This window comes from Leishmania major, chromosome 32, assembly GCF_000002725.2.
Source record: "Leishmania major strain Friedlin complete genome, chromosome 32".
In the NCBI taxonomy this organism is placed as follows: domain Eukaryota; phylum Euglenozoa; class Kinetoplastea; order Trypanosomatida; family Trypanosomatidae; genus Leishmania; species Leishmania major.
The window spans coordinates 213,648-238,330 of record NC_007273.2 but is presented as its reverse complement, the minus strand read 5'-3'; the positions used below and the strand labels follow the sequence as shown (position 1 = coordinate 238,330).

At 58.1% G+C, this 24,683-nt stretch overlaps 8 protein-coding genes across 8 annotated transcripts; all 8 read right to left on the bottom strand.

Annotated features, from left to right (window-relative positions):
- Positions 1–2,469: 2,469 nt before the first annotated feature.
- Positions 2,470–3,150, bottom strand: LMJF_32_0690 (conserved hypothetical protein; the record flags this gene model as incomplete). The annotated part of the gene is made up of 1 exon (XM_001685332.1): positions 2,470–3,150. The coding sequence occupies one exon, from the start codon at positions 3,148–3,150 to the stop codon at positions 2,470–2,472; it is 681 nt and encodes a 226-aa protein (XP_001685384.1).
- A 1,811-nt stretch (positions 3,151–4,961) lies between these two features.
- Positions 4,962–8,315, bottom strand: LMJF_32_0680 (putative OSM3-like kinesin; the record flags this gene model as incomplete). The annotated part of the gene is made up of 1 exon (XM_001685331.1): positions 4,962–8,315. The coding sequence occupies one exon, from the start codon at positions 8,313–8,315 to the stop codon at positions 4,962–4,964; it is 3,354 nt and encodes a 1,117-aa protein (XP_001685383.1).
- Positions 8,316–10,401: 2,086 nt separating this feature from the next.
- LMJF_32_0670 (conserved hypothetical protein) lies at positions 10,402–11,310 on the bottom strand (the record flags this gene model as incomplete). Its single annotated transcript, XM_001685330.1, has 1 exon — positions 10,402–11,310. The coding sequence occupies one exon, from the start codon at positions 11,308–11,310 to the stop codon at positions 10,402–10,404; it is 909 nt and encodes a 302-aa protein (XP_001685382.1).
- A 1,312-nt stretch (positions 11,311–12,622) lies between these two features.
- On the bottom strand, positions 12,623–13,252 carry LMJF_32_0660 (putative centrin; the record flags this gene model as incomplete). The annotated part of the gene is made up of 1 exon (XM_001685329.1): positions 12,623–13,252. The coding sequence occupies one exon, from the start codon at positions 13,250–13,252 to the stop codon at positions 12,623–12,625; it is 630 nt and encodes a 209-aa protein (XP_001685381.1).
- Positions 13,253–14,214: 962 nt separating this feature from the next.
- Positions 14,215–15,063, bottom strand: LMJF_32_0650 (conserved hypothetical protein; the record flags this gene model as incomplete). Its single annotated transcript, XM_001685328.1, has 1 exon — positions 14,215–15,063. The coding sequence occupies one exon, from the start codon at positions 15,061–15,063 to the stop codon at positions 14,215–14,217; it is 849 nt and encodes a 282-aa protein (XP_001685380.1).
- A 1,613-nt stretch (positions 15,064–16,676) lies between these two features.
- LMJF_32_0640 (putative phosphatase) lies at positions 16,677–18,494 on the bottom strand (the record flags this gene model as incomplete). The annotated part of the gene is made up of 1 exon (XM_001685327.1): positions 16,677–18,494. One exon carries the CDS (start codon positions 18,492–18,494, stop codon positions 16,677–16,679), a length of 1,818 nt encoding a protein of 605 aa, XP_001685379.1.
- A 2,609-nt stretch (positions 18,495–21,103) lies between these two features.
- On the bottom strand, positions 21,104–21,664 carry LMJF_32_0630 (conserved hypothetical protein; the record flags this gene model as incomplete). Its single annotated transcript, XM_001685326.1, has 1 exon — positions 21,104–21,664. The coding sequence occupies one exon, from the start codon at positions 21,662–21,664 to the stop codon at positions 21,104–21,106; it is 561 nt and encodes a 186-aa protein (XP_001685378.1).
- Positions 21,665–22,489: 825 nt separating this feature from the next.
- LMJF_32_0620 (conserved hypothetical protein) lies at positions 22,490–23,653 on the bottom strand (the record flags this gene model as incomplete). The annotated part of the gene is made up of 1 exon (XM_001685325.1): positions 22,490–23,653. The coding sequence occupies one exon, from the start codon at positions 23,651–23,653 to the stop codon at positions 22,490–22,492; it is 1,164 nt and encodes a 387-aa protein (XP_001685377.1).
- Positions 23,654–24,683: the final 1,030 nt, after the last annotated feature.

Genomic DNA, 24,683 nt, shown 5'->3' with positions numbered 1-24,683 from the left:
CGACAACGCCGAACTTCCGGCACCTTCGTATTTAACGCAATGTCACCCTTGTTAGAGTTGGGCATGCGAAAGCTACCAGAAAGATCGACACTTAAGGACCCATTCAGGTCCTCGTTGGTGCTGGAGTCAGAGCGGCTCAGGTCGGCGTTCGTCGCCGGCGGTTGCTGGTGCGTGTCACCCGCACCAGTCTCCGGCATAAACGCAATTAAGGAGTCAGACGTGCATGGCACATCAGTTTTGAGCGGATCCTTGTTCAATAGATTCGCCGCGCCTGTCGTCTGTAGCGTCGTCTCCGCCACCTTGCTAGGTGAGGCGTTTTGGGGGCCCGATTTGACGTTGCCGCCACCTTGTTTGGTGTTCTTCGGTGTCGCCCGTTTGCCCTCTTTCCCCTTAATCGAAGATGCCTCACAGCCCATTGCCCATGTACACTACTTGGTGAGTGTGCTAGAGTGTGTGTGTGTGTGCGTGTGTGTGTGCGTATCGTCGTAGCAGCAGCGAACAATGGAGGGAGGGTGGGAATCGAGAGCGTAACGTGTATATGGCTGCGTGTTGCCTTTCAACAGAGAGCGCAGTGGTGCGCCCACCGAAAGAGAAACTAAGGAAAAGAGGGAAAAGAAGAAGCGGCAGACCGTCACCGGCCTCACCGGCAATGGTGTGTGAGGGGGAAAGAGAAGCTATACAGAAATGATAAACCCAATGTGGACACCGCAAAGCAAACACACACACACATATATATATATATGTGTGTGCGCGCAGCGAGGGAGACGTGCGAGGGGGCGTACGATAGCGCTGAGTAGGACGTCTTGTGACAGAGGGAAGAGGTGCAGCAAAAACATACAAGGGAAATAAGGCACGCAATGCGGGGAGAAAAATCGCTGTAACGCACACAGGCACACGCACGCGCACACGCACACACCAAAGAAACAAGGCGGACGAGACCGAAAAAGGATGAGTATTGATGTGAGCACGCATACCCCGTATTGCTGAAAGAAGAAAGCTAAACTGTCCAACACAGAGGTGAAGTAGGTCGGAAGGCAGGATGGGGTCTGCAGCCACGCGCAACACAGCACAACTACCACAGCCGGCGGTGGAAAGATAGAGTGGTAACGATAATGCAATGAAGACGCGGAAAAGAAAACGCACACGCGAAGGCACACCCAGATAATGGGGGCAACAAAGCCCCAAATTGACGAAAAGGGATGACGGGCACCACAAAACGACTCGAATCTCCCCTCAGAGAGTATCTAGAGAAAACAAAGATAGGGGGAGACGGGCGCCCGCCGTCAACAAACGCAAAGAAGGGCGACTCGAATTGCGCGAGTCGATGCACCTTCGAGCGAGCGCTTCTCCTCGCTGCTTTGCCCAAGCGGAGAGCGGCTTCGCTTCTTCTTTTGCCTCTCCAGCACGCAATCACGCGAACAGACCCACACAACGCTGAACGTCGGCACACCAAGAAAAAAAAAACGCGGGCACGCGGCGAAACACGAAACAGGCACCCCAAAACACTGTCGTCAACACATGACGAGGCTTCTCCACAACACCTGCGAGCGAGTGTATGGGAGCGGGTGTGGGTGGGCGCACACATGTAGCGGTGTTTAGATTGGTGTGGTACAGATGAAAGAGGAGGAAAAGGAAGAGGTGCACTCCGAGGGGTGGCTGAGAAGCAGGAGCATTCCGCCGTCATCAAGCGCGCGCCAATGCGACCACGAAAGTGCATCAGAAAGCTTGGAAGTAAAAGGAACACGGAAAGTGATAAGGAGAAAAATCACCTGCTCGCGAGTCAGCCGCATGCGCTGCACCACAAGTGGCTGCTGTGTGATCTCACTCACACACACACACACACACACACACATCATTAATCAGAGACCCCATCGCCTCAGCTAAGAGTTGCGGCGCTCTCATCGCTAATCTGTTTTCGCTGTGTTTATTTTTTGCTCACGAGAATCGGCACACGTTGCACACGCGAAGGCTGCCACCCATTGACACACATTCACGCACCTTTACTGGGCCAGGCAAGAGTGCCGCTCCTCGAAGGAGAGAGCATTATTCATGGTGGAGAGTCACACACGCGGGCGCACGAACGCGTGCGCATCTTCTTAAACGTACAGTCAAGGCGAGAGAGAGATTGTACGTCTCCATCAACCCGCAAACGACCACGCACACACACATACAACCATACACATCTTCAGACGGCTGGCGCCGTCAACACTCGGCCCTGTCGACGCTCCCCTCCGCCTTCCCTTCAACCCGCTACCGAGCAGCGGTACCGACAGCAACGAATTCCGAAAGAAATCAGCGCGGAGAAGCACGCACGAGGAGCACGGCATGGATGGGACGGCGCCCCCCCCCCCACGACCACACACACACAAAACAAATACTGTCAATGCTTTGGCCCTCGTTGCTGCAGCCTGTATCCTGCGCGCGCCCCCTCCCCACTTTTTCACCATGTCGCGCGGCTGGCAACTCTGCTCAGTAGTTGTAATCATCGCGCATCGCGTTGAAGGTGTCCACGTGCTGGCGGATCTTGCTACCGGGCATCCACGTCACATAGTCATCTAAGCCGCGAGGCACCAGAAAGGCGGGATCGCGGATCTGCGTGGTGCCGACACGGACGTGGCCGTGATGCACGATTTCGGCGCCTAACTTGCAGTTACCCGCCATCTTGAGGTCGCGCAAAATCGTTGGCAGACGGCGCTTGCAGAACGCCTCTACGCCGACCTTATCCACTTCGGCAAGGCCTAGCTTTTCATGAATGAGCCCCATGTTGTACAGTTTCTCCATCAGCTGCTGCGTAATCTGAATTCGAATCTTGCTCTCCGCCGGAAGGTAGCGCAGCTGCGTCTGGAGCTGTCGAATGAGGCCCACGAGGCGCATGTAGCGGCGGTAGTCCTCGCGATCCTCGAGGTGATACTTGGTGATACAGAACGGCTCGTGCCAGTTGTCTTGTGGGTACTGCATGAAGTCATGCTTCTTGAGGAGCTTGCGCTCGTGGAACTTGAGAGGGCGGTGAATCGGGTTGCCATGGGAGTGCTGCGAGGCAGGGGTGTACTTGCTTCGCTTACTGCGTTTCACAGATTCCATCTTTGCTTTCATGGCCTCCATGCCCATGGCGGCCTTGAAGCCCTTCTTCTCGGCTGTGTCGCGGACCATGGTCGATCCCTCGCGCTCGCGGACGCCCAAGGTGAAAAGTGCGTCTCACGCAAACTACTAGCGAGCCCGTGGAAGAAGTACAACGAACAAAAACACAGAGAGCCTTCTGATGAACTTGCAGCTCCCCTAGCAGACACGTGGCTGGGTACGGCTTGACCACTGGACACGAAAGAGAAGCGAACCCAAGAGATTCTAAGGGAGGAAGCGATGGGAGACAGTCGGTCATGTGAAAGAAAAAGCAGGGCGGCATTTCACATGTGTGCTAGCACGTGTAGAGGTGAAGGGGTACGATGTCTCTTCAAGATGAGGTAGCGGAGGGAAAGGGAGCAGCAGCAAGGCAAAAGACCTCGTGTGCGTGCCCCGAGGTTCACATCGCGGCGTCGGATGCTAGGCCCGCTTAGCGTCTGTTGGCCCATTCCCTCAAAAGCAACACGCGCTAAGCAGAGCCATTCGTAGGAGCACGAATGCCGCTGATTGCTTGATGATGGCGTATGTAGGCGTGTGTGGGTATTGATTGCACCGTTACTTCCCCTTGGTCGTCTCGGGTGCGGTTTCCGTGCTTGCTTCTGTTCTTTTCTGCGCGCTTGTCAGAGGGTCTACTGCCTTCAGAAGCACATGCGATGCGTCGCGCACCGCCGCGTACGCTACCGAGAAGAGAGGGGGAGAAAAGTGATGGACGCACGAAAGAACCAAAATACATTAGAAAAAAGGCGATGGGTGTCTGTGTGTGCGTGTGTGTGTCAGCACCCCGCCAAAATCTAATTCTTTGTGTGTTGTTGAATTGTGTCTTCGCTTTTTTTCTCTTGCGCCTCCTTTTGTTTGCACATCAGGAACATATACATGTGTACACACCACCCACATGCATGTATGCACGCGGACAGGGAAGGGGAGTGACATCTGAGAGACGAGAAGGATGCCCGGAACAGGACAGAAGAAACGCAGCATGCAGAGACAGAGAGACCGAGCAAAACAAAAGGTAGAACGCGACGCGGAGGAGAAAAAAAAGGAGGAGGAGGAGGAGGAGGGGGGGGGGCAGAAGGAGGAGAGCGAAGAGCCCGGCGCCACTTTACCAACAGCATGAAGGACGACACATAGACGGGAAAGCAATACGCGCAACAGAGAAATAACGTCACGACAAGGTCAGTGTCATCGCCGGACGAAGAATTTAAAAATATATACATACACACACGCACACACACATATATATATATATATATACATATGTATGTGCAAAGAAACGCCCCGAGAGGGCGACAGTCCAATCTGTGCAGAGCAATAATAATAAGATAGAGAGACGAGAAAAAAAAAGTGACGGAGGACGGAGAACGGGAACAAGAGGGAGGGGGGACGCTTGATAACGAAAGAGAGTGAGCGCGCCAGAAAAAAAAGTCCCATTAGCAGCAAGCGCCTGTCCATACCTGCGCTTAGACAGAGACGCACACACAAACACACACACACACACACACACACACATTCCTGTAGCGAGATAGAGAGAGGCACCAGCAAAGCAGAAAAGCGACTGGACCCCATCACACACACCTCGCACCACACGGCCGGGGGACAGGACAAGGTGCGTGAAACCGATACGACAATACCAAGCACCAAAAGACCGCCAAAGAATGGCAACACGGAAAAAAAAGGCCCACTGTGAAGAAGAGGAGAAAGAGGGGCAGAGGTAGTAACAGGCTGCTGCGCTTGTCTGTTAGAGTGCGCCAGAGAGCGCGTCTGCTCTCCCTTCTCGAGCTGGGGAGGGAAAGAGGGGGAGAGAGGGGTAAGAAATGCACACCCCTGTTATTATACCGGCACACGTATCAAAGCCCACGAGAACGAATGGTGTTGCCCGGCCGGTAGTCTTGCTCGCGCTGGGACTCCTGCCGCTCAAGGTACATCTTCATCGAGGTCACCTTCAGCTCCTCCAGTTTTGACAGCAGCGCCTCGTTCTCCAGGATCATCTCGTCGTAGCGCTGCGCAGCCTTGCTGGCTGTCGTTTTGGCATTCTTGATCTTCTTCTGCAGCGCCTTTTCCTTCATGCGCTCTTCGTTGATGCGTTCCTCGCATTGCGCGGCGTTCTCCGCCAGACGGCGGTTGTTGCTGGCTGCCAGTGCGTTCAAACGATCCGCCATTTCGGCATGGAAGTTCTGCTCCTGCTGGCGAAGCTCCAGCTGCTTGTCCTGCAGCGCCTGCTCCAGCTCCTCATTCTTCTGCTTCTCCTTCTCTAGCTGCCGGTTGGACCACTGCACCATCTGACGGTTGCTCTCAAGCTCCCCGTTCTTGATGGCGAGGGCGTCTTCGGTTCGCGCCACTTGCTCCTGCAGCCTCTGGTAGCTCTTGCGCTGCTCCTCGAACTCGGCGGCGGTGTTGCGGATGTCGTCGAGGCGCTGGTTCGCCTCCTCCACCTGGGTCTTGTAGTAGTCCACCTCGCCTTCTTTGGCGCGTACGGCGCTGGCCATCTCCGCCTTGACGAACGCGAGTTGGCTGCGCTCGTTCTCGAGCTCGAGGGCGAGCTGCTGATTGTAGCTCTGCAGCTCGGCGACCTCCTTCGTCATCTCGGCCTTCTCCTCGGTGAACTGCGTGCGCTCCTCCTCCAGAAGAGACTCCAGTTCTCGCAGCTTGCGCTCCGACTTGTTCAGCTTCTTGACGAGCTTGTCACAGGCCTGGTCCTTCTCCAGCCGCATCGCCTCCAGCTGGTCCTCCTTGCGCTGCAGCAGCTCCCTAACCTGGTTGGCGGTGGCTTCATCGATGCCGCCGATGCCGTTCATGTCGGCCGGTATCCCTTGGGCGACACCCGCAGAGACAGCACCAGCGGCCGCGCTACCTGTCGCCGCCGAGTACACTGTGACATGACCGGTCTTGAGGAGTTCGTACTTGCAGATCATGTCATTGAGCCGCATCTGGTGCTGATGCATGAGCTCCGCAAGGCGCTGCTTGGTGCGCAGCTGCTGCTGCAGCTGCGCTACAACGTCACCGTCGACCGGCTCCTCCTCAGTCGCCGCCAGAACAAACGCCTGCACCTCGTTCGCGGTGGTCGCCCCTGCCCCCTCGAGGCTCTGCGGGTTGGCGATGCAGACGCCGAAGCGGCGCAGGGAGACGTTCGTCTCCCTGATACGGTTCTCGAGCACGGACTTGGCGTGGCGCGCCACCTCTAACTCATGCATTATGGCAGCACGCTCCCCTCCGTTGCCCCACTCCGTTGGGTCTTGCCCAGGAGCGCTGAGCGAGCTGCGCGGGCCGCCGGCGGCGCCAACAATGCTAGCACCCCCCCGCTCCTCCAGCATCAGCCGCAGCCGCTTCACTTCGCGCTCCTTATCGGTGACTTTCGACTTTGCCGACTCCACCTGATCCTGCAGTGCCTTCATATCATCCTTCGCCTTGGCGAGCTTCACCTTGATCTTCTCTTGATCGCGCTCGATCTTTTCCCGAAGCTTGACGTTCTCCTCGCGCAAGGCGTTGAGATCTACCTTGAGCTGCGACGTGGCGCCTTGCTCAGCGGTGCGGCGCGCCGCCTCCTCGTCCCGCTGACGCTGCAAGTCTTCCTTCGCGTGCGCGGCGTCGTTTAGCTGGCGCTGCGTCTGTCTCTCCAGCTCCGCCATCGCGCGCCGAGCGTACTTCTCCATGTCCTCCTGCGTATACGTCACCTTCCGCCACTGCTCGTACTGCTCGGCAAAGCCATGGAGGTAGAAGCCGATCTCTTTCACGTCCCACTCGTCTGATTTTTTCTTGGCTGCCTTGTTAGGCGACATGTGCATCCGGATCTGCTCCAGCTGCTCATCGGTGCACACACGCTTGAGGAAGTTGACATTGGCAAGCCGCAGATCGCGCAGCCGGCTGGACTCGTTCGACAGGTTCGACTCCACAAGCTCGCGCCGCTCCATCTCTTTGCGAATCTCGTGCTGCCGCTCCACCACCTCCTGCTCCTTCTCCTCGATCTGAGCCAGCAGGAAGCGGTTCCGCTCCTCAAGCTCGATGTTGTTCTTCTCGCTGCCGCCGCGAAGGTCAGAGTTCTCGACCTCGAGCTCCTCGATGCGCTGGCGCAGGCTGTCCTCCACGTTGAGGTCTACGTTGCCTAGCCGCTTCTTAAGCTCTTCGATCTGCTCCATCAGGTCCTGGATGCGGGCATCCTTCGGGTCCATGTTCTTGATGGGCTTGTTTTCGATCTGCTTTGCGCGCAGCGCAAACCGGAGCGTCGAGATCGTCTCGGACAGGTTCTTATCGGAGGGGCCAACGTTCGCGAACATAACTGTCTTGGCATTACCGCCCAGGGAGTCCTTCAGCAGCATCGTCAGCGGCGAGCCGCGGTACGGGATGTGCTTTGCCCCCTTCACGATGGTGTCGATCACCGTGGCCAGAGCGGACAGGGACAAGTTGATGTTGCACCCTTCTTTTGCCGTCTCGCCAGTTGCGTTCGTCTTGCTGAGCTTCTCCGACCCGGCCAAGTCGACAACATTGATCTTGCTCGTCATGACGATTGGCGAGCTCGGGTCGTTCTCGAAGTCGAAGTGCTCAATCTGCACTGTGAAGAGTGAGTGGCTGCGGCTGCTTGTGTCATTGAGGTCGGTCGAGGCCGTCTGCCGCCTCTCCGTGCCGGCATTGAACCATTTGATGGCATCCTCGAAGCTAGTCACCTCTGGCATCTCCGCACCTTTCACGTAGAAGTTCTTGGACGTGTTCTGCTTGATCTCCAGGTTTACCTGCTTCGAGGAGAGCAAGTCGCGCGACTTGCCGTTGTACAGCTCCACGTAGGATACCTTCACCTTGAAGGTCTTCGTGGACGACGTGAGCTTCTTGATCTCGGAGAAGAGGTAATCGACTACCTGCGGCATCATGCCCCACATGTTCCGCTGGCTCAGCTTACCTGTCATCGTGTGTGTCTTACCGGACCCGGATTGACCGTAGGCGAAGACGGTAGCGTTGTAGCCTTGCAGCACCGCATCCGCCAGAGGCTGCACCTCCTGCAGGAAGATGTCGCGCTGGGTGAAGGAGTTGTTGTAGACGGCGTCGAAGGCAAACACATCGGCGTCGCCGATGGGGTGCTGCACCACCACCTGGTTCGTTGCCAGGTCGAGGCGAACGAGCGCCTTGTCACCGCGCTCCGCCTCGTACGGGAGGATGTCGCGGCAGCGGATGACGACGCGGATGTTCTCCGCCCCGGAGTTCGCTTTCACCATTTTTAGTGTGTTTCCTGCGCTCTGAGTAAGACGAAAAACAAACCAGCAAACAAAAATAACGTAACGGTTGGTACGCGGCTCTCTCTCAGCCTTTGGTGAAATATGTCTGTGGGTGAGGGTGAGGGATGGGTACCCTTGACGTCGTCCCAGATAGGCGCGTCCGAGCACACGTGCACGAGCGTGTGGAGGGTGTCCCGACGAGGAGGAAAGGGGGCATGTGTGCAGGAAGACGGTGTTGTGGACATCGAGAGAGAGGAACGAAGTGGCAAGGTGCGCGCTGGTGAAAAAAAAAAATAAAAAATATATGCATATAACAACAACGCGACTCTATCTCCGGCGAAAGCGCACTCACACACGGAGAAGCGCATGTGTCTCGTATGCGTTTTTTTTTTCATGCCTTCATGCACTGCCGTACAGCATGAGTGCAGCCCCACCCTACTCGCCCGGCATGTCGCAGGGTCCATCGCGTCGCGCGAAGCAGAGCTCAACACGCATCACAGCCGTGCGCCGACCCAGCCATCCGAGCACGGCCCCTGTCCTCGAGCTCTACCCACGCGCCGCCTCGCAGTCAGCACCACAGTTGCCCCCACTATGCCGGTCGCCGCCTCGTGCATCCCGCCGCGGGGTGGCTCAGGCTCCCCACACCAGTGGCCAGCGAGGGGCGCACGAGGTGCGCCTTCCAGTCACTCTGACACGCTGCCTGGTCATGTGGGTCGCGCGGACGCGTTCACCGTCGCAGGTCGCCCCCGCGCAACGCCATCCAGGACCTGGGCACCGACATCAGCAGCGATGCATCGCGCTGGCCTCCCTGTGTCGCAGGCACCGGACCCTGTCACCACAAGCGGTGCCTGTGCATTGGCTGGGGTAGTGGGGGCTCTGCCTGGTCCCCACACACAATGGGGTGCAGACCCCTGAAATACCACGCACTGCGCGGTGTGCCGTCCCCTCTCCTCCACCCCCCCCCCGTCAGGAGGGCGTTGCAGCTCTAGCGGAAAGAATACGGGAAGGAAAGGGGATGAGGAGCAGCGAAGTGCAGAGTACCGTATCAAGTACTGCGATCCAATGACAGGCCCTCTCCCCACCCCTCCCACGCAGGCGCTATCAAAAGACACGTGAAGAGAGTCAGAGATCGAGTGCGCGGCATGCCCGTCGCTGTACCCGCAGCCTTTTCGCCCTACGCAAGGGTCTCCGGCGCTCTGCCGCCAGAAGCGTATTTACGCGCAGTCGAAGAACGGAGAAAACGAGGGGGCGATGTGGTTGTGAACGCCTGCCTCGACTCCACTAAGAAGAGCTGAAAATGATGCAGAGGGCCTGGCGGCTGCGCTGCTGACGCTCACCACAGAAAACACGGAAATCAAGAGAACAGTGATGCAGAAATACCTGCCCATTGATGGGTGAGGGGGAGGGGGAGGCAAGGGGAGTCAGTGACCTGATCCGTGTGTGTGTGTGTGTATGTAAACACGCCAGCTCACACACGCCGATTGTATTGGCGCGAAAAAAAGGAGGCTTGACAGGAATAAAACGTGTCATGAGATGCACGTGAACACCAGCAATGTACTTGTGCATGTGTATGTGTTCGCGTGATAAAGAGAGCCGCAGAGCAACAAGAGAGCGAAGAGAAAGCAGCGTACGCATGAGCGTTGATGCGCAACGCCCAGAGACACCCAACGCACGCACACACGGGCAAGGGTGACAACAACAGTGTGTGAAAGAGGGAGGGATGTGAGACACAAAAATAAAGTGAGAAACAAGCCAGTAAGGAGGACACAGACACAGAGGAAGAGGGAGACTCAGGCCTTCACCCGTGCACATCGAAAGAACAGCTTTCCGCACGCGGCCCGAGCTATCGGGCACTCAAGTAGCATGTGGCGCACAGAGAAGGAAGCAAACTGAGCAGCGGGACACAAAGAGTCACTCCTCCTTGTGCACTCCCCACCACCACCACCTCTTCGGCCTTCGTTTTCGCTCTGCCACTTCAGTCCACCGCACACGCGCTCCATCATCGTGCGTCTCACCCATGGACACACTCAACGGCACGTACACGCAGAGAGAGACATCACCACCACTTCTCCACCCCCTTCCCCCTCTACATTTCGCAGCGACGGAGGGGGTCGTAGAACTCACCAATGGGCACAAACGCGACATCCAGCGGCCAGTGCGCGTGCAAGGCGATGTGCTCGGAGATGTCCAGATACGGATCCTGGTAGAGCGAGGTGGATTGTGGATCCCGCGGTGGCGCGTTTGCCATAACCCGCGCCGCAATCACGCCTACGCACCTTCCAGAGGAGCGACGCAGCACGGGGCCGCCGCACATGCTCAACGGAAGTGGCGGCACTGTGACTGGCCTACTGGCAGAAGCTGCGCTACCGCTGCCGCTCTCCCTAGCCTCCTCGGCTGGACCATCGATGGAGGCCAACAGAACGGTACCGTAGTCGAGCGACAAGAGGGCCGCCTTGCACGTGGCAATCAAACGCATCGGGTTAAGCACCAGCCCATCGTCGTTGGGGTTGGCGCGCTCCTCCTCTGTGTGGACCCCGCACAGGATCAGCTCATCTCCCTCCTCTATGCGGTCCAGATCTGGCAGGATCACCTGCAGCGGAGATGCGGTGCCGGTGCCGCTGTCCTGTGGTGGCAGCATCGCTTTTTTGAACTGCTCCTCCTTGCACAGACGCAGTGAGGCAACATCGGTGTTAGGCATGTACTGCTGTCTAAACTCCAGCTCGAAAGATGACTGCACCCTGTGTGTGGCTTCGTCTGGTATGAGCAAGCGGGTGCTGATGTGCCGCTCTCCAATTGCCTTGAGCCCAATGGTGTCCCCGTACAGCTTCCGGTGCTTGACTGGGCATGTGACGTGGGCAGCGGACATGACGTGATAGCTGTAGAAGGTGTTCAGCTGTTGAAAGGACATAACAAAGCCGCTCCCCCGCACCAGTGGCAGCACCGTCTGCCCCTTCTGCGTCCACAGAAAGTAGGACGAGACGCCAAAGATAGACATGCTAGCGATGCTGAGTTCTGGCAACTCGGTAGACTGCACAATTCCTGAGGCAGCAAACCTCGATCGCGTGCGTGTCCGCTGGTGCAAACGGGTATGCAAGCGGTATCGATGTGCGCAGTGGCTGATATGCTGAGCACGCGTGAGGAGCGTAGAAGCGGTAGGCCCGTTTTGGAAGTTTCAATCAGCTGCAAGGGTGTATTATGTGGCGTTCCATCGGCGCGCACACAACACACAGGCAGGCAAAGAAGGAGGCAACCGCTCCTCTGCTGGCGTGTGCGATGGTGCGGCGCAAGCACGACGCCGCCTCCTCGTCTAGTGGGAAGGTAGAGGGGAGGAAGGGATCCGCTGCTGCTGTTGCGCTTCCACCCATTCAGACGGTGACAGGAAAGAGCGGAATGATTCGCGCCGACATCCAATGTGCAGGGACGAGCCGTCAGAGAAAGAGTGAGCACGAGAGGGGCGGGATCAAGCATAACGTTAAAGGGGACAGCACAAGTGCCGCGATGGTGCGCGAACGACAAGACAAGAGGAGGGAGAAAAGAGAAGCGAGGAGAAGGCAACCACGGCATACAAGTGCTTATGGGGAGAGAGATGACTCCGGGTTATGTGAAAAGGTTAGGGCAACGTGCACACCGTCACAGCGCCGCAGGGATGTCGATGATGAGCCTCCTATCAGTTTGACGACACGGATGAGGGAGGTAGAGACGAATACCCTTACCTTTCCCTTCACACACACACACACACACACGCCGGCTGGAGTGGAGTGGAGAAAGAGAGAAGGCAACGCATTCTTCTGCTCCCCCTCCCGTGACCGCACTCTCTTTCACTCACTTTTGAAGAGATTACTCGACGCCTGCTCTCTAGCCAAGCGCCAGCAACAAGTTGCTGGCAGCCGCGTCGTTCGGAGTAAAACAGCACACGCGGAGGACGGAAAGTGTGGCGCTGCACTCAGAGCTGGTAGCGCCGCACGCCACAGTATCCCGCCATAGAGATTTTCCTGTTTGTTTTCCTTGTTGCTCACACATTAAAGTGCAGTTCGCGCTGTAGTGTACATGACGGAAAGCCCGCTAGCTTCACATTCAGTTCTGATGCTGTCGTGCATCGAGAGGAGGGCTGTAAGCCAGGCCTCTCACTGTGGCCCCACTTTTCTCTCTGATCATTTTATTTTCTTGCGTTCTCGCACTGCACAACAACGGCAGCAGCAGCAGCCATCGAAGTTGCAAGCAGGGTGTTAGCGGCACCGGCGCAATGTCAGCGGCAGCACAAGTCTGTCGAGAGGCTTGGCCCTCATCGCTATCCCTCCTCCGCCCATTCAGTAAACGTTCGCTCGCTTCATCAAACGCAAGTACTCGGCCTCCGAGACCGCCAGCATGTCCCTCGCGTCGAACTCTGACTGCCCTTGCGCGGGGGCGTGGTAGCCGACAGACCGCGCGAACTGGATCATCTCGGACAGCTCGTCGTCTGTCAAGTTCATGTGCAGCGAGTTGGACATAGAGCGCAGGTCTTCGAGGCCGATGTACCCCTTGTCATCTCGGTCCATCTGTTTGAAGGCACGCACCGACTCCGTCTTACTCTCCTTCTTGCTCATCTTCAGTACTAGAACGTTGTAGAAGTCGTTGAAGTCGATCGACTCAGCGCCGGCAGCGCCAACCTCTTGCAGTAACTGCTGCAGCTCGGTGCTGCCTACGTCGTATCCAAGCGCGTAGAGAGCCACCACTGCCTCGTGTGCAGGAATAAGGCCTTTGCCGGAGTCGTCAAACTTATCAAATGCCTGGCGCAGCTGTTGCTTGTACTCCGGCGGCACCTCCAGAAGCGCCGCGGGCGTGAATGGCGATGGCGCGGCGGTGTGCTTCGCATCTGTGCCCGGTACGGCGCAGACAATGCTACCTTTGGCCGACTTGCTGGTCCCGGTACGGGGGCCTTTCTTGGTTGCTGTAGGCATGATCCAGAAGAAGGTCTGGGAGGGAGCGCAATGGAAGCAGTGTGTGTATGTATGTGTAGATGTGGGGAGAGAGAGGAGGGGGGAAGGGGGAAGGGGAAGTGGAGGGCCCTTCGCTGGAAAAGAGCGAGTCGGCCGGCAGTGTGTGTTGCTTACGCAATTGCGCACACAAGGATCGAGAGGGAGAGAGGAGGGAGTGGATGGGGCCAAGGAGTGGAGCAGAGAAATCGAAGCCGGTAGGAAGAGACAAAACACAAGAGCGGAACATGGAAGGCTACAATGTTGAAAAGGGAGGCCCTACTGCCAAGAGTCCCATCTCGGTGATGTTGGCGAGAGGGCGGGGCATGCGCGCATGGAGAGAAGAAGATCGACCTGCTCCCTTTATTCGGTGCCTACTGCCGCCGCGTGTGCTGCGTTGTCCTGCACAGCACTTCAGCAGCCCGCTCCTATGACAACGGCCCTCTGCAAAGTGAACGTGGCAACGGCCGCCACACGGTGGTGAGCGCGCACACGCCTGCTGTTTCCCTCCTCTTTCTCTTTTTACACTGCGTGGTCTGCGACCACGCGCTCCAGCTGCAGTTACTCGACCAACTATGGCCACATGAAGTCGCACTGTTCGCTGGCGTCGGTGTGTCTTCGGCTTTGCGGTCCGTGCGCATTCGCTTCATTGAGGCGATGAGTCTCTCCATGGCGCCAGGGAGCACTCCTCGTCTCGCTCCCTCCGTCTCCAACGAATGGATGGAAAGGAGCGAAAGGGGAAGAGCAGCCCCGCCAGCACCGCCAACAAGGGGACAAAACCGCACAAGGAAGAAAACAACGAAGAAACCTCTCCGCACAGAGGGTCTCGTGGTCACCACAGTGCAGGAAATACCTGCGTACACGCACACACAAACCGGCCGCCGGGGACGCGCAGGTACCTTGGCCACCCACGCGCGCACGTTGCACCTGCGTCCTGCAGCGCTCACCTACTGCACCGCGATCGAGGACACGACGTGGTAGTACCCATCCTTTCCCTCGCCCTTCATGCTGCACAGGTCGACTCTGTTGAAGGTGACGTCGCCAAAGTCGTGATGCTGGTGATCTGCCCACATCGAAATGGGGAGCTGACGGCCAAACTGACCAATCTGCGATGGGCGGATCTTAGCGACCGTGACGTGGGGCACGTACGAATCGTGCGGGTTGCCTTTCATGTCCACGCCTAAACCGAGCCCTACGTCCCTGCGAATGCGGCGCACAAGCGTGTCAAGTGTTGTGAAGTGCGCCTCTGTGATGCATCCCGCAAACAGCACACGGCCATGCGCAAAGGTGCCGAGGCCGCGAAAGCGTAGCTGTAGCGGCTCCTTGCACGTATCGTGGCACGCCTGGCCGACGCAATCTTGAATGGCCGCCAGCACATCTGGTGCTGCGGCGGCTGAGACAGCCTCTGCTGTGACCATCTCTCCACCGATGGTCATCACCCCCAAGGTGACGTGCAGCTTCGCGGCGGGAATCAGAAGCGGCTCGATGCTTTGATTGGCGAATATCATGCTTTCGTGCATCTCCTTCACGCGCACCCGCAGCGTGCACCGGGCTGGCAGCGGTAGGGAGAGAAAGTGCGTAGGGCGAGTGCTCCGGCTCCACGCCGGCGGCTCTGTCTGCCGCGTCTCCCTCGTCACGAAACTCGACCGTAGCTGGCGCCGGTACCGCGATTGGATATCGGCCTCCTCCGCTCCAGAACCTAACGTGTTACGCTGATCGACGATGCGGTGATTGATGGGGAAGTAAAGCCCACGCTCCGACCGCCCGTAGAGCGCGCGGCTGCACTGCGTCCTCATGGTGACTCGCACGAAAAGAAGGACGATAAAAGCAGTGTCTGCCTCTGTGTATGTCCAACCCTGTGCCCTGCGTGCAGGCCTGAAAGCGTGTACGCGGTGTTGTCAGGTAGAAAGGGAGAGAAGGCAGGAGAAGAGAGTGAGAAGTCACACAAGAGACACGATTGCAAGACGGAGAAAACGTGAGCGTGCGGGGGTTGGAGGGGGGCTCGCAGGAATAGCACTCCCCCTCCCCCGACACACACACACACACATACGCAACAGCAGAGAGCAAGGGGCTCAAGATGCACCTGTAGAAGAAGAGCCAACGCATCGCACACATCTACCTCATTCGCCTCGCCATCGCTTGTGGAGAGCAGTCACAGAGAAAGGGAAAATAGTGAAGCACACCCGCACGAGCGAGCAATACCCTCGGCAACCGAGACCTCGAAAGAACGTCCTTCAGCGACCGCAAGACACGCATACGCACGCCCCGCTTCTATCATAGACATTTTCTCTCGCATTCGATTTCGTCTTGCCTTTTTCCCAGCCTTCACGTTTTGATGTGTTGAGAACAGCGCGAGAGTTGCAACGACGACGCAGAAAAGAAGGAGACGAAGCGATAGACGGCACGGCCAAGACAAAAATGGCAGAGAGGAAGAGAGGGACGGAGAGCGGCTAAACTCTGTAATGGAAGTTGCGGCACGCTTTAAGATAAAAAGGCGGAAAAGGGCCAAAGTTAATACAATCAAAAGCAGCTGAGTGGACATAATAGACTACCTGCCTAGAAGAACGACGAGAGGTGAACCAGGACGAGCTCGCGCACACACAGACACAAACACGCTCGCAGAACCGGACAAACACCGTGCCACATCACCCCCACTATTTTGATGGGTCACTGTATCTCAGCGTGCCTGTGTACGTGTGTGCGCAAGTGGGCAGAGGAGTGGATAACGTGAAGTGAAAAAAGACGGTGTCGAGAAATCCGTGTGTCTGTATGTGTATGCCTGCCCACATCTGTGCACGTGCACGTACACGTGCTTATCAGCGCACTGTTTGGGGATCTCGCCAACCGAGAAAGCAAAGAACACGTGATGTTGAAGAAACAGAAAGCAAACCCGACGAGAGTTGCCAAAGAAAGGAGCAGCAAAATTAGAAGGGGGCGAGACGACGGATTTGGGGTGGGGCGCAGGTCTCCCAAAAGGACCGACAACAGAACAAGACGGGAAGAGCGACGACCCATTCGCGCATACCCCTCAAACGGTGGAAAGCAAAGGGGAGGGGCGTGTGTCACGGCATCGACAAGAAGTGGCTGGAAAGCACACCCAGAAGGGAAAGGAGGAGAAGAGGCACATCTGAACACACACACACACACACATACATATATATATACATATAACCACAACCACAACAACCATACTCCTCTCTGCCGGTGCTGCATCTTCTATGCCTCCCTCGTACACATATATATATATATGCATATATATATATATATGTATCTGTGCATGACAGGGCAGAGTTAGGTGGTTGTATAACGGGAAAGACGAAGGAGGGAGAGGGGAGGCGCCGATGCACACAAGCGCACTCAAGCGAACACGCATCCGAGCACATATAGAGACAGAAAGTGCGCCGCTATTTCAGCGCTTTACCTTGGCGTCGGCTGAAGAGGCGGGCGGACGCTGTCGTTCGCCGCGGCCACGTCGACCATCTGTGTCACGGCGGTACTCGATCAGGTGTTGCCGCCAGAGGCGTGTTTTGCTTTCCGAGTCCGTTTCGACGGCGAGGGGCATGTCGAATAGGTGGGAGGCGCGACTTTGAGTAGAAAAGACCAGCGCAGAGTCAGGGGCCCCCGTTTGTTTGGCTGGGTTGCTAGACATCTCCGGCGTGGACGACGGCACTGAGAGGGTCCGAACACTAGGCGAGCTCCTCCGCGGCGGATCAGTGTTCTTCGTCGCCTCCAGCACAATGGAGGAGGCCAGCGCAATCCGCTTGATGGTGCGGTGCGCGGCGGGTACGGTGTCGTAGTTGAAGTACAGGTCCCCTACACTCTCACCCCACTCCAAGAAAAACTTGTGAATAAGCTCGCGCTCGAGCGGGCTGTGGCGAACCTTGATCGGGTTGAAGGCGTGGTTGAAGGAGTCGACGACGCAGCGGAAGGCAAAGTTTGTAAGGCTGACGCAGCCCACCTGCCTTGAGATGATAAAGAACGCCGAGATCACCATCCCTAGCGTGTGGCGCGCTGGCTTCGACAGGATGCGGCGAATTTCCAGCGGCAGCCCCTCCTGCTTCGAGATGGACGCCCGCATGCTCTCCACGATCTGGTCGCAGTTCTCCTCCGTCAACGCCGGCGATGACGTGCTGCGGAACCAGTCACACACCAAGAAGCTCAGAATGGACACATCACGCACGCTCTGCACGCGGAAGCGGCGACGGTTGATGGCAATGCGGCACGCTGACAGCGTCGTGTCCGTTGGGGCAGCGCTTGGGCCAAGCGACTGCAATGCCAGTCGAGCCGCCTCTGGGTTGTCCTTCGTCAGGTTGAGCAGGCGGCACAAGATGGTGTGGAGAAAGAGTGGTACGCTCTTGTACAAGTCTGCCTGCTCGCCATGCAGTACGAGGCGCTGTCGCTGAATGAAGAGGTTGAGATCAATCAAGGCATCGGAGATTTCAACCCGGAACGCCTGTGAGAGTCGCCACAGATGCTTCTCGAAGTCCGCAATGAACTGCGCCTGGCGCGTCGTCTGAATAGCACCAGGGCGCATCTTGCGTACCAGCGCAATGGCCTCGTCGGACGGTATGTGCTGGCTGTACACGTAATAGCACGCGATCATGAGCCCGGTGCGGCCAAGCCCGGCGTGGCAGTGTACCAGGACCTTACCTTTTTGCTTGATGTGGTAGTCCATGACCTGCACACTGCGCAACACGATGTCCTGTTGCGGGGCCGTCATGTCCGGCCACGGAAACTCGTAGTACGAGATGCCGTGCGGCATCAAATCTTCGGCGCCGTTGTAGCTGTAGCCGCTGCTTTCGTAGATGCCGTCGGGCCCGCAGTTACCATGCTCACCCTTCTCTTGTAGATTGAGAACCCCTGTGACATTTTTGGCGTGAAACTGGGCGATAATAGGGTATTTGAGAAAAAGCGAGGTGGACGGTCGCTGGCTCGCGATGACGTCGTTGCCGACCCAGTTCGACTGCAAGCCCTCGATGGCCGCGGCACGCTGATCCTTCTCCTTCATGGCCTCCCAGCTCTCCTGCCGACACTTAGTGCCGCCGCAGAAAAGCGAGCAGTGCAGACCCTGCCGCGCGCGATCGAGCCAGCCATCTTGCTCTGACTCGTCGACGCGCCTCAGCTTTGTCTTCCGCTTCTTCTTCTTCTGGTGCTTGGCGCCGCCGTGCCCTCGCGCGCTGCGCTCCGATGGAAGACGGCCGTAGGTGTCTGTCACGTCTGCGAGCATCCAGCCAGTTACAACGGCGCCCACACCCGCTGCAGCTACGACAGTTAGCTTTAGGCGTCTCTCTCAGTGTATCAAGTGTGTACAAGCGCAATGACCCAGTGCGGCACAATCTATCCCTGAGACGGCGAACAACCACACGCACCCTTCAACAGATGTACGCGTCCACAAGCGAGAAATAGAAAGCAAACCGCCGAAAATGAGGCCAGCTTCGGGAAACGGCCAAAGAGCAAGTGACAGGCATTAGAGAGATGGAAGAGGAGAGAAGAGAGAGAGTAGATAGGGCGGGGTAACGCGCAGCTGCCGCTACGGCTGCAGCACCATGCCGGAAACACCGGCAAAGGATAACCTCTAGGAAAAAAGACCTCTTTATTCATTTTTTTTTGCCTTCATGCACTGCCGTACAGCATGAGTGCAGCCCCACCCTACTCGCCCGGCATGTCGCAGGGTCCATCGCGTCGCGCGAAGCAGAGCTCAACACGCATCACAGCCGTGCGCCGACCCAGCCATCCGAGCACGGCCCCTGTCCTCGAGCTCTACCCACGCGCCGCCTCGCAGTCAGCACCACAGTTGCCCCCACTATGCCGGTCGCCGCCTCGTGCATCCCGCCGCGGGGTGGCTCAGGCTCCCCACACCAGTGGCCAGCGAGGGGCGCACGAGGTGCGCCTTCCAGTCACTCTGACACGCTGCCTGGTCATGTGGGTCGCGCGGACGCGTTCACCGTCGCAGGTCGCCCCCGCGCAACGCCATCCAGGACCTGGGCACCGACATCAGCAGCGATGCATCGCGCTGGCCTCCCTGTGTCGCAGGCACCGGACCCTGTCACCACAAGCGGTGCCTGTGCATTGGCTGGGGTAGTGGGGGCTCTGCCTGGTCCCCCCACACAATGGGGTGCAGACCCCTGAAATACCACGCACTGCGCGGTGTGCCGTCCCCTCTCTGTCAAGAGGAGAGAGAAAGACTGAGAAAACACGAAAAGTTGCCCTGAGGAGGGCGAGAAAGCAGCGCTGCAGAGCGAAGCACAAAGAGAAAAGAAACACGCCAAGTAGCTCACAGAACGAAGCAGAGATAGGGGGAGAAGGTTTAGCTGCAATGCACACGGGCTGCCACGGCGCCACTGCACGCGCAGCAACACACTCACACGCAGAGATGCGTAGGCAAACGTGGAGCTGCACCGCCTCCTCAGCTGTTTGTTGGGTATCTGTTCATGGAGGTGCAGCTTGGTTGGTGCGGGCAGGCACACACGTCAAGTAGCAAGCGGGGCAGAGGCCCTAAGTGTGGAGAAAAGCACGCTAATGACAAGTAAAGATAAAACCTCGACGCTTGTGGCGGTGTGCTTCCCGGTCGGCACTCTTCATCGTCTCTCAGTGGCAGCTCCGACGGTTGAGCGAGGATGCGAAGAGATGGACTGGCGCAGACCCCCCTCCCCTCTGATAAAGAGAAGAGTGATGAGAACCGGCAAGGATGCGAGAGCAGACCAACCACTCTCTCCTAACAGTCCACGTTAGGAGAGTCGCGTCACAGTGAAAAGAGAGTACACAAAAAAGAGGATGCGTTTCGCATGTGTGTGTGTGTGTGTGTGTGTGTGTGTGGAGGTACTGTACGCCTGGTTGGTTCCATTAATGTGTTGGTGGGGCGTGAGATGCAGAGAGTATGGGTGTTGAGAGAAAGATGAACGGGCTTCGGACGTCCGAGAAAGGCTGGGCTAGCGCGCTGTTGACAACGGCTACCCCAGACAACAGGGAGTCTCAAGGGTGGCACGGCGTTGAGCGGTACAGGAAGCAAGGTTAGACGTTCATTTGCCGTCGTACCGGCTTCATTCGGACCATGGATTAGTGGTGGTGGTACCATCCTCGCCGATGCCCACTCCCCAATCACCTCATAATCAGCCGTGCGCGCTTGAATTTTCCGCTCCAGTCACTGTGCCCCGCCCCCCCCCTCCTCAGAACTCCTGAGCAGCCGTTACTCCTCAGATGCTGTGGTAATTATTGAGCTAGCAGGAGATGGTGGGGAAGAAAACGTGACAACTTGTCATATGAGGAAGCGCTGCGCCTGTGCTCGCTCACATGATAGTTGGCACGCGCGTGCGAATCTCTTGTGTCGCATTTTCTATGTTTCGCCTTGCTGATGTTGCTGTGGTGCCTCTTCGTTTCTCTTGAGCGCCGGATGAAACGGGGAGAGTATTGAAATAGCGAAACGCGCGGTGCACACGCACACATTCACGCGCACTTCTGCACGACGGGAGTAAAGAGCTGTATAGAATAGGGCGCAAGAAGCTGAACCAAAAAAAGGACACATAAAACGAGTCATTACCTTGCCACAGCAAGGCATGGATGTGCGGCCTGGAGCACAGCGCGCAGGAGAGGGAGGGAGGGAGGGGGGCGGCGAGTGTTTTTTTGAGAGGTACACCCCAACATCCAAGAGCACAATGGGTGCACTAAGAGAAGAACGGAGGCAAGGCACAGCCAAACGTACAAAAGAAACGCCCGAGAGATGGCAGCACAACACCGCCTTTTGCGCCTTCGTGTGCGTCTGCGTGTGCGCTGAGGTGGAAGCCGACTCTTACCGGTTCCCGCGCACACCTACAGCGCAGCTGCAGACGATGGCGCCGCTCACGAAGCGATAATATCCTTGTAGTCCTTTAAGGCTTTGCTGACCTGATACCGGGTCAGGCGTACCTTCCCCAGCACATGGTCCGTCACCGGCTTCTCGAAACCCGCCTTCTCCAGCAGGCTCACGAGGGTTTCTCTGTGGTCCCACCCTTGCTCCTCCGCCACCGAGGGCAGGTACGTGGCGCTGTAGCCGTCGTAATCGGCAATGAGGCCGTGCTTGCCGATTTCCCAGTCATTCCAAGCAGCGCATGGCTCAAAGGTATGCAGCAGGCTGAAGCAGCACCGCAGCGTCGGCAGCTCCTCCTCCTTTACCTTGGGGAAGCGCGAGTCCTGGAAGGCGGCGGCAAGTGCGAGTCGCCGCATGTCTTTCTTGAGGTCCCCTGGCTGTAGGGATCCGATGCAGCCGCGCAGCCGCTCCTGTGGCAGTGTCGTGAGTGTCACGAAGCACGCCGAGTCCTCCTTTGGGATAACTGGCAGTGGCACCGATGGGTCATCGGGGGCACTGATCTGCTGCGCAATGACGCGGAGGCAGTACTCCGCCATCTCTGGTGTGGCTGTCATGGGGTGGAAAGGTGAGTCGCGCGAGGGGGGAGTTGCAGCGAGCGGTGCGCGTTTTGCGTTTCGCTGCTCCCTCTGTGCCTGGGAGCGGTTCGGAGATGTCTGTGAGCAGCGACGCCGCTTCGCCTTTGGGCTGTTGGGCTGGGATTTCTGACCGTGAGTGTGTGCTGAAGAGCGCTTCAGTGGGAATGGCGAGGATGGCATGCGGCGACCACAAGAGGGTGATGCACCTTCGAGAGCGAGGCGACGCAAAGAGCAAGAGTGGCACGAACGAATCGCAGAGGCATATTTGCTTCCATACACAGCGCGACTGTCAAAAGGGAACAGCTGCAAGGTCATGCCATGGCGACGTAGTGTGGCAACGCCAGCAGGAGACCAAGGGCCTGGCGATTTGGGAGAAGCGTGTATGCCCTGGAGAGGGTTCGGGGAAGAGATCGTCGATCACCCCCTCCCGTCTAGTGACACTGATCGCGCGAGACGTAGCCTCGACATGTCCGCGGAGACTGGCTCCGTGTCGTTCGTGCGCCAGCGCAGTCGGTTCCCCTTCTTAGGTTATTTTACGCGGTGGCGTCGACACAGCGCTCTCGGGAGAGAGCAAGAGCGGGCGAGAGAGAGAACACACTCACCAAAGATATCACAGCCACAAAGGAGGAGGAGACGGTTCGACCGCAGCCAGCAGCCAGACGCTCCTCTCTTCCACTCCCCTCTCCATTTACGAGAACGCATTCACAAAAGGGCATCCCCGCAGCAAAAGCCTCGAACAGACTCGTCTCCATCCTTCGCGCTGGCGCCCGTCGCAGCCGCCCCAACGTTCCTCCCCTATCCCTCTCACATAAAAAAGGAGGAGACGGCTTCGCGGCCGCTCTGGGGCAGGAAGGTGTTGTTCACGCGCGCACCCATGTAGACCTCCTCATCATCGTCCATGTCCGCCATCGCGTACGGCATCGCGGCAGGGCCACCCCCAGAAGCCGTCGCAGCGCCGTGCGCCTCTTGGCCCATGTGCGGCACTGTCACACCCCGGCATGCGTGACCGGGCATGCACTGGTACGCTACAGGCTTCTCCGTCAACTCCACAAAGCCGGCACTGCGCAGGGTGTGATGCTTGCTGCACAGCACCTCGGCGCAGCCGCGTGTGAGCAGCATCGCGGGTGCCTCCAGCGGCGTGGCCAAGCAGCTGCTAGGGTCAAGACAGACATAGCAGCAATCTTGCACGAATTCGCACTGGCTCGCTGGCAAGTGCTTGCCATGCAGCGCACACCACACCTTGCGCTCCGCCTTGCCGGTCCGACGACGAGCTGCAGCGCCACCCCCTACGCCGGTGCCTGCCGATGGTGCCCACGCAGCCGCATTCGCGTCATCGTAGCGCTGGTCCTGCGTCGGGCGAGGCGCGCGTTCGCCACGTCGCTGCCGCTGCCGAGCACCTGCTCCACGTTCTACAAACGACGGGCCTCGCTGATCACGGAATCGACCCCGCTCATCAGCGCCGCGGCCACCGGCGGCGCCAATACGCCTATCGCCGGCCTGCTTACACCGGCTGCCTTCCGCGCACTCAAACACGCCCGCCCCCACCTCGCGCATCTGCCGAGCGGAACGCCGCTGACGGTGAAGACGGCACAGGACAGTGTCGCCTTTGTCGCCGCGCTCTCTGCGATCATTTCGGTCCCCGCGTTCTCTGCGATCGCTTCTGTCCCCGCGCTCTCTGCGGCCACCGCGTTCGCGACCACTACCGGCACGCCCCATTCCTCCTCTACGGTCTCTTTCACGCACGTCGCCACCGCCACTGCCACTGCCACCACCGCTAGCTCTGCCCTGCTCCCTGCCACCAGCCCGCCGGTTCTCGCTACGCACGTGGCACTCCTTCTGCAGCAGGCAGCGCATCTTACCTGGCTGCTGATTCCACGGAATGAGATCGGCTTTGCTGCGCCGCTTGCTGTGCAGCGCGCAGAGGCCCCCATCGGGACCCCCTGACGAGGAGCGCGGGCCGCGTTCCATTCCGTTGTTGTGAGGTTCACCTCTTCTCCTTCCGCTGCTCCTGTTGCCGCGCAGGTGAACCCGAGTCGAGTGCAGGGAAAGCGGGGGAGGAGGGGGGGGGAGGTTGTGAGGTAAATGGCGAAGACGGGTACTCTGAGCCGCGGTCGCTCCGCTGCTTTATGCCGCCCACAAGTTGGTCTCCGAGAGACGCCCGCGTGCGTGTACAAAGCAGATCAGGAGAAGGGCAACGGAGGGAGATAAGATCGGGGCACGCCTGGGTCAGAGCGCAGCGGTGTAGAGAACGACACGCACGCAGACGCGAGTGAATGAGGAGGGAGAGCAAAAGAGGGTGAAGGCGCGGAGAGTGTGTCTGTGAGTAGATGCAGCCAATAATGATCAAGGACACACACAGCGGGTGTCGATTGAAGTCCTTCAACGTCTCTCCTTGTGCTCACTTGTGTAATCGAGCACCTTGAACTGGCGCTGGCTTGCGGCGCACGCACGTATGTGTCTGTGTGGCGGTCGTGTGGTTACGGGGACGCTCACCGTTCCAAATATGTGTACCCCGCCTGCCCGGTGTTCCCCGAGTAACTGTGCACAGAGAACGACTAATCAGCTGCAAGGACAACAGTGGCGACTACGCGCAGACGCAGCGCAGGTGGTGGAAGGCCTTAGTGGTAAGAGAGCGGCCCTCTTGCTTCGATGCGCCCGCGTATGCGCCTCTGTGGTAGGTGTGTTGGGTGCCTCTGTTGCTGGTGTACCCCTCCGCGTCAGGTGAACGAAGGAACACGAGGCGCGGCGAAAAGGAGAACGCCGAGATGCAAAGGAGGGGTAGAGTGAGGCGAGTGGTATCGGAAGCAGGGGAGAGGGCATCTTTGTGCATGTATATATATATATATATGTCAGAAGACGCGACACCGACATGCAGTCCTCCACGACCACCAGCGCTACCGCTGTGAATGCGAGGCAGCTATGGGAACAACAAATGATTCGGTGCTATCAGCTACCAAAACGCTCTGACAGATCGCATCCTGCATCCTGCAAGGATGTT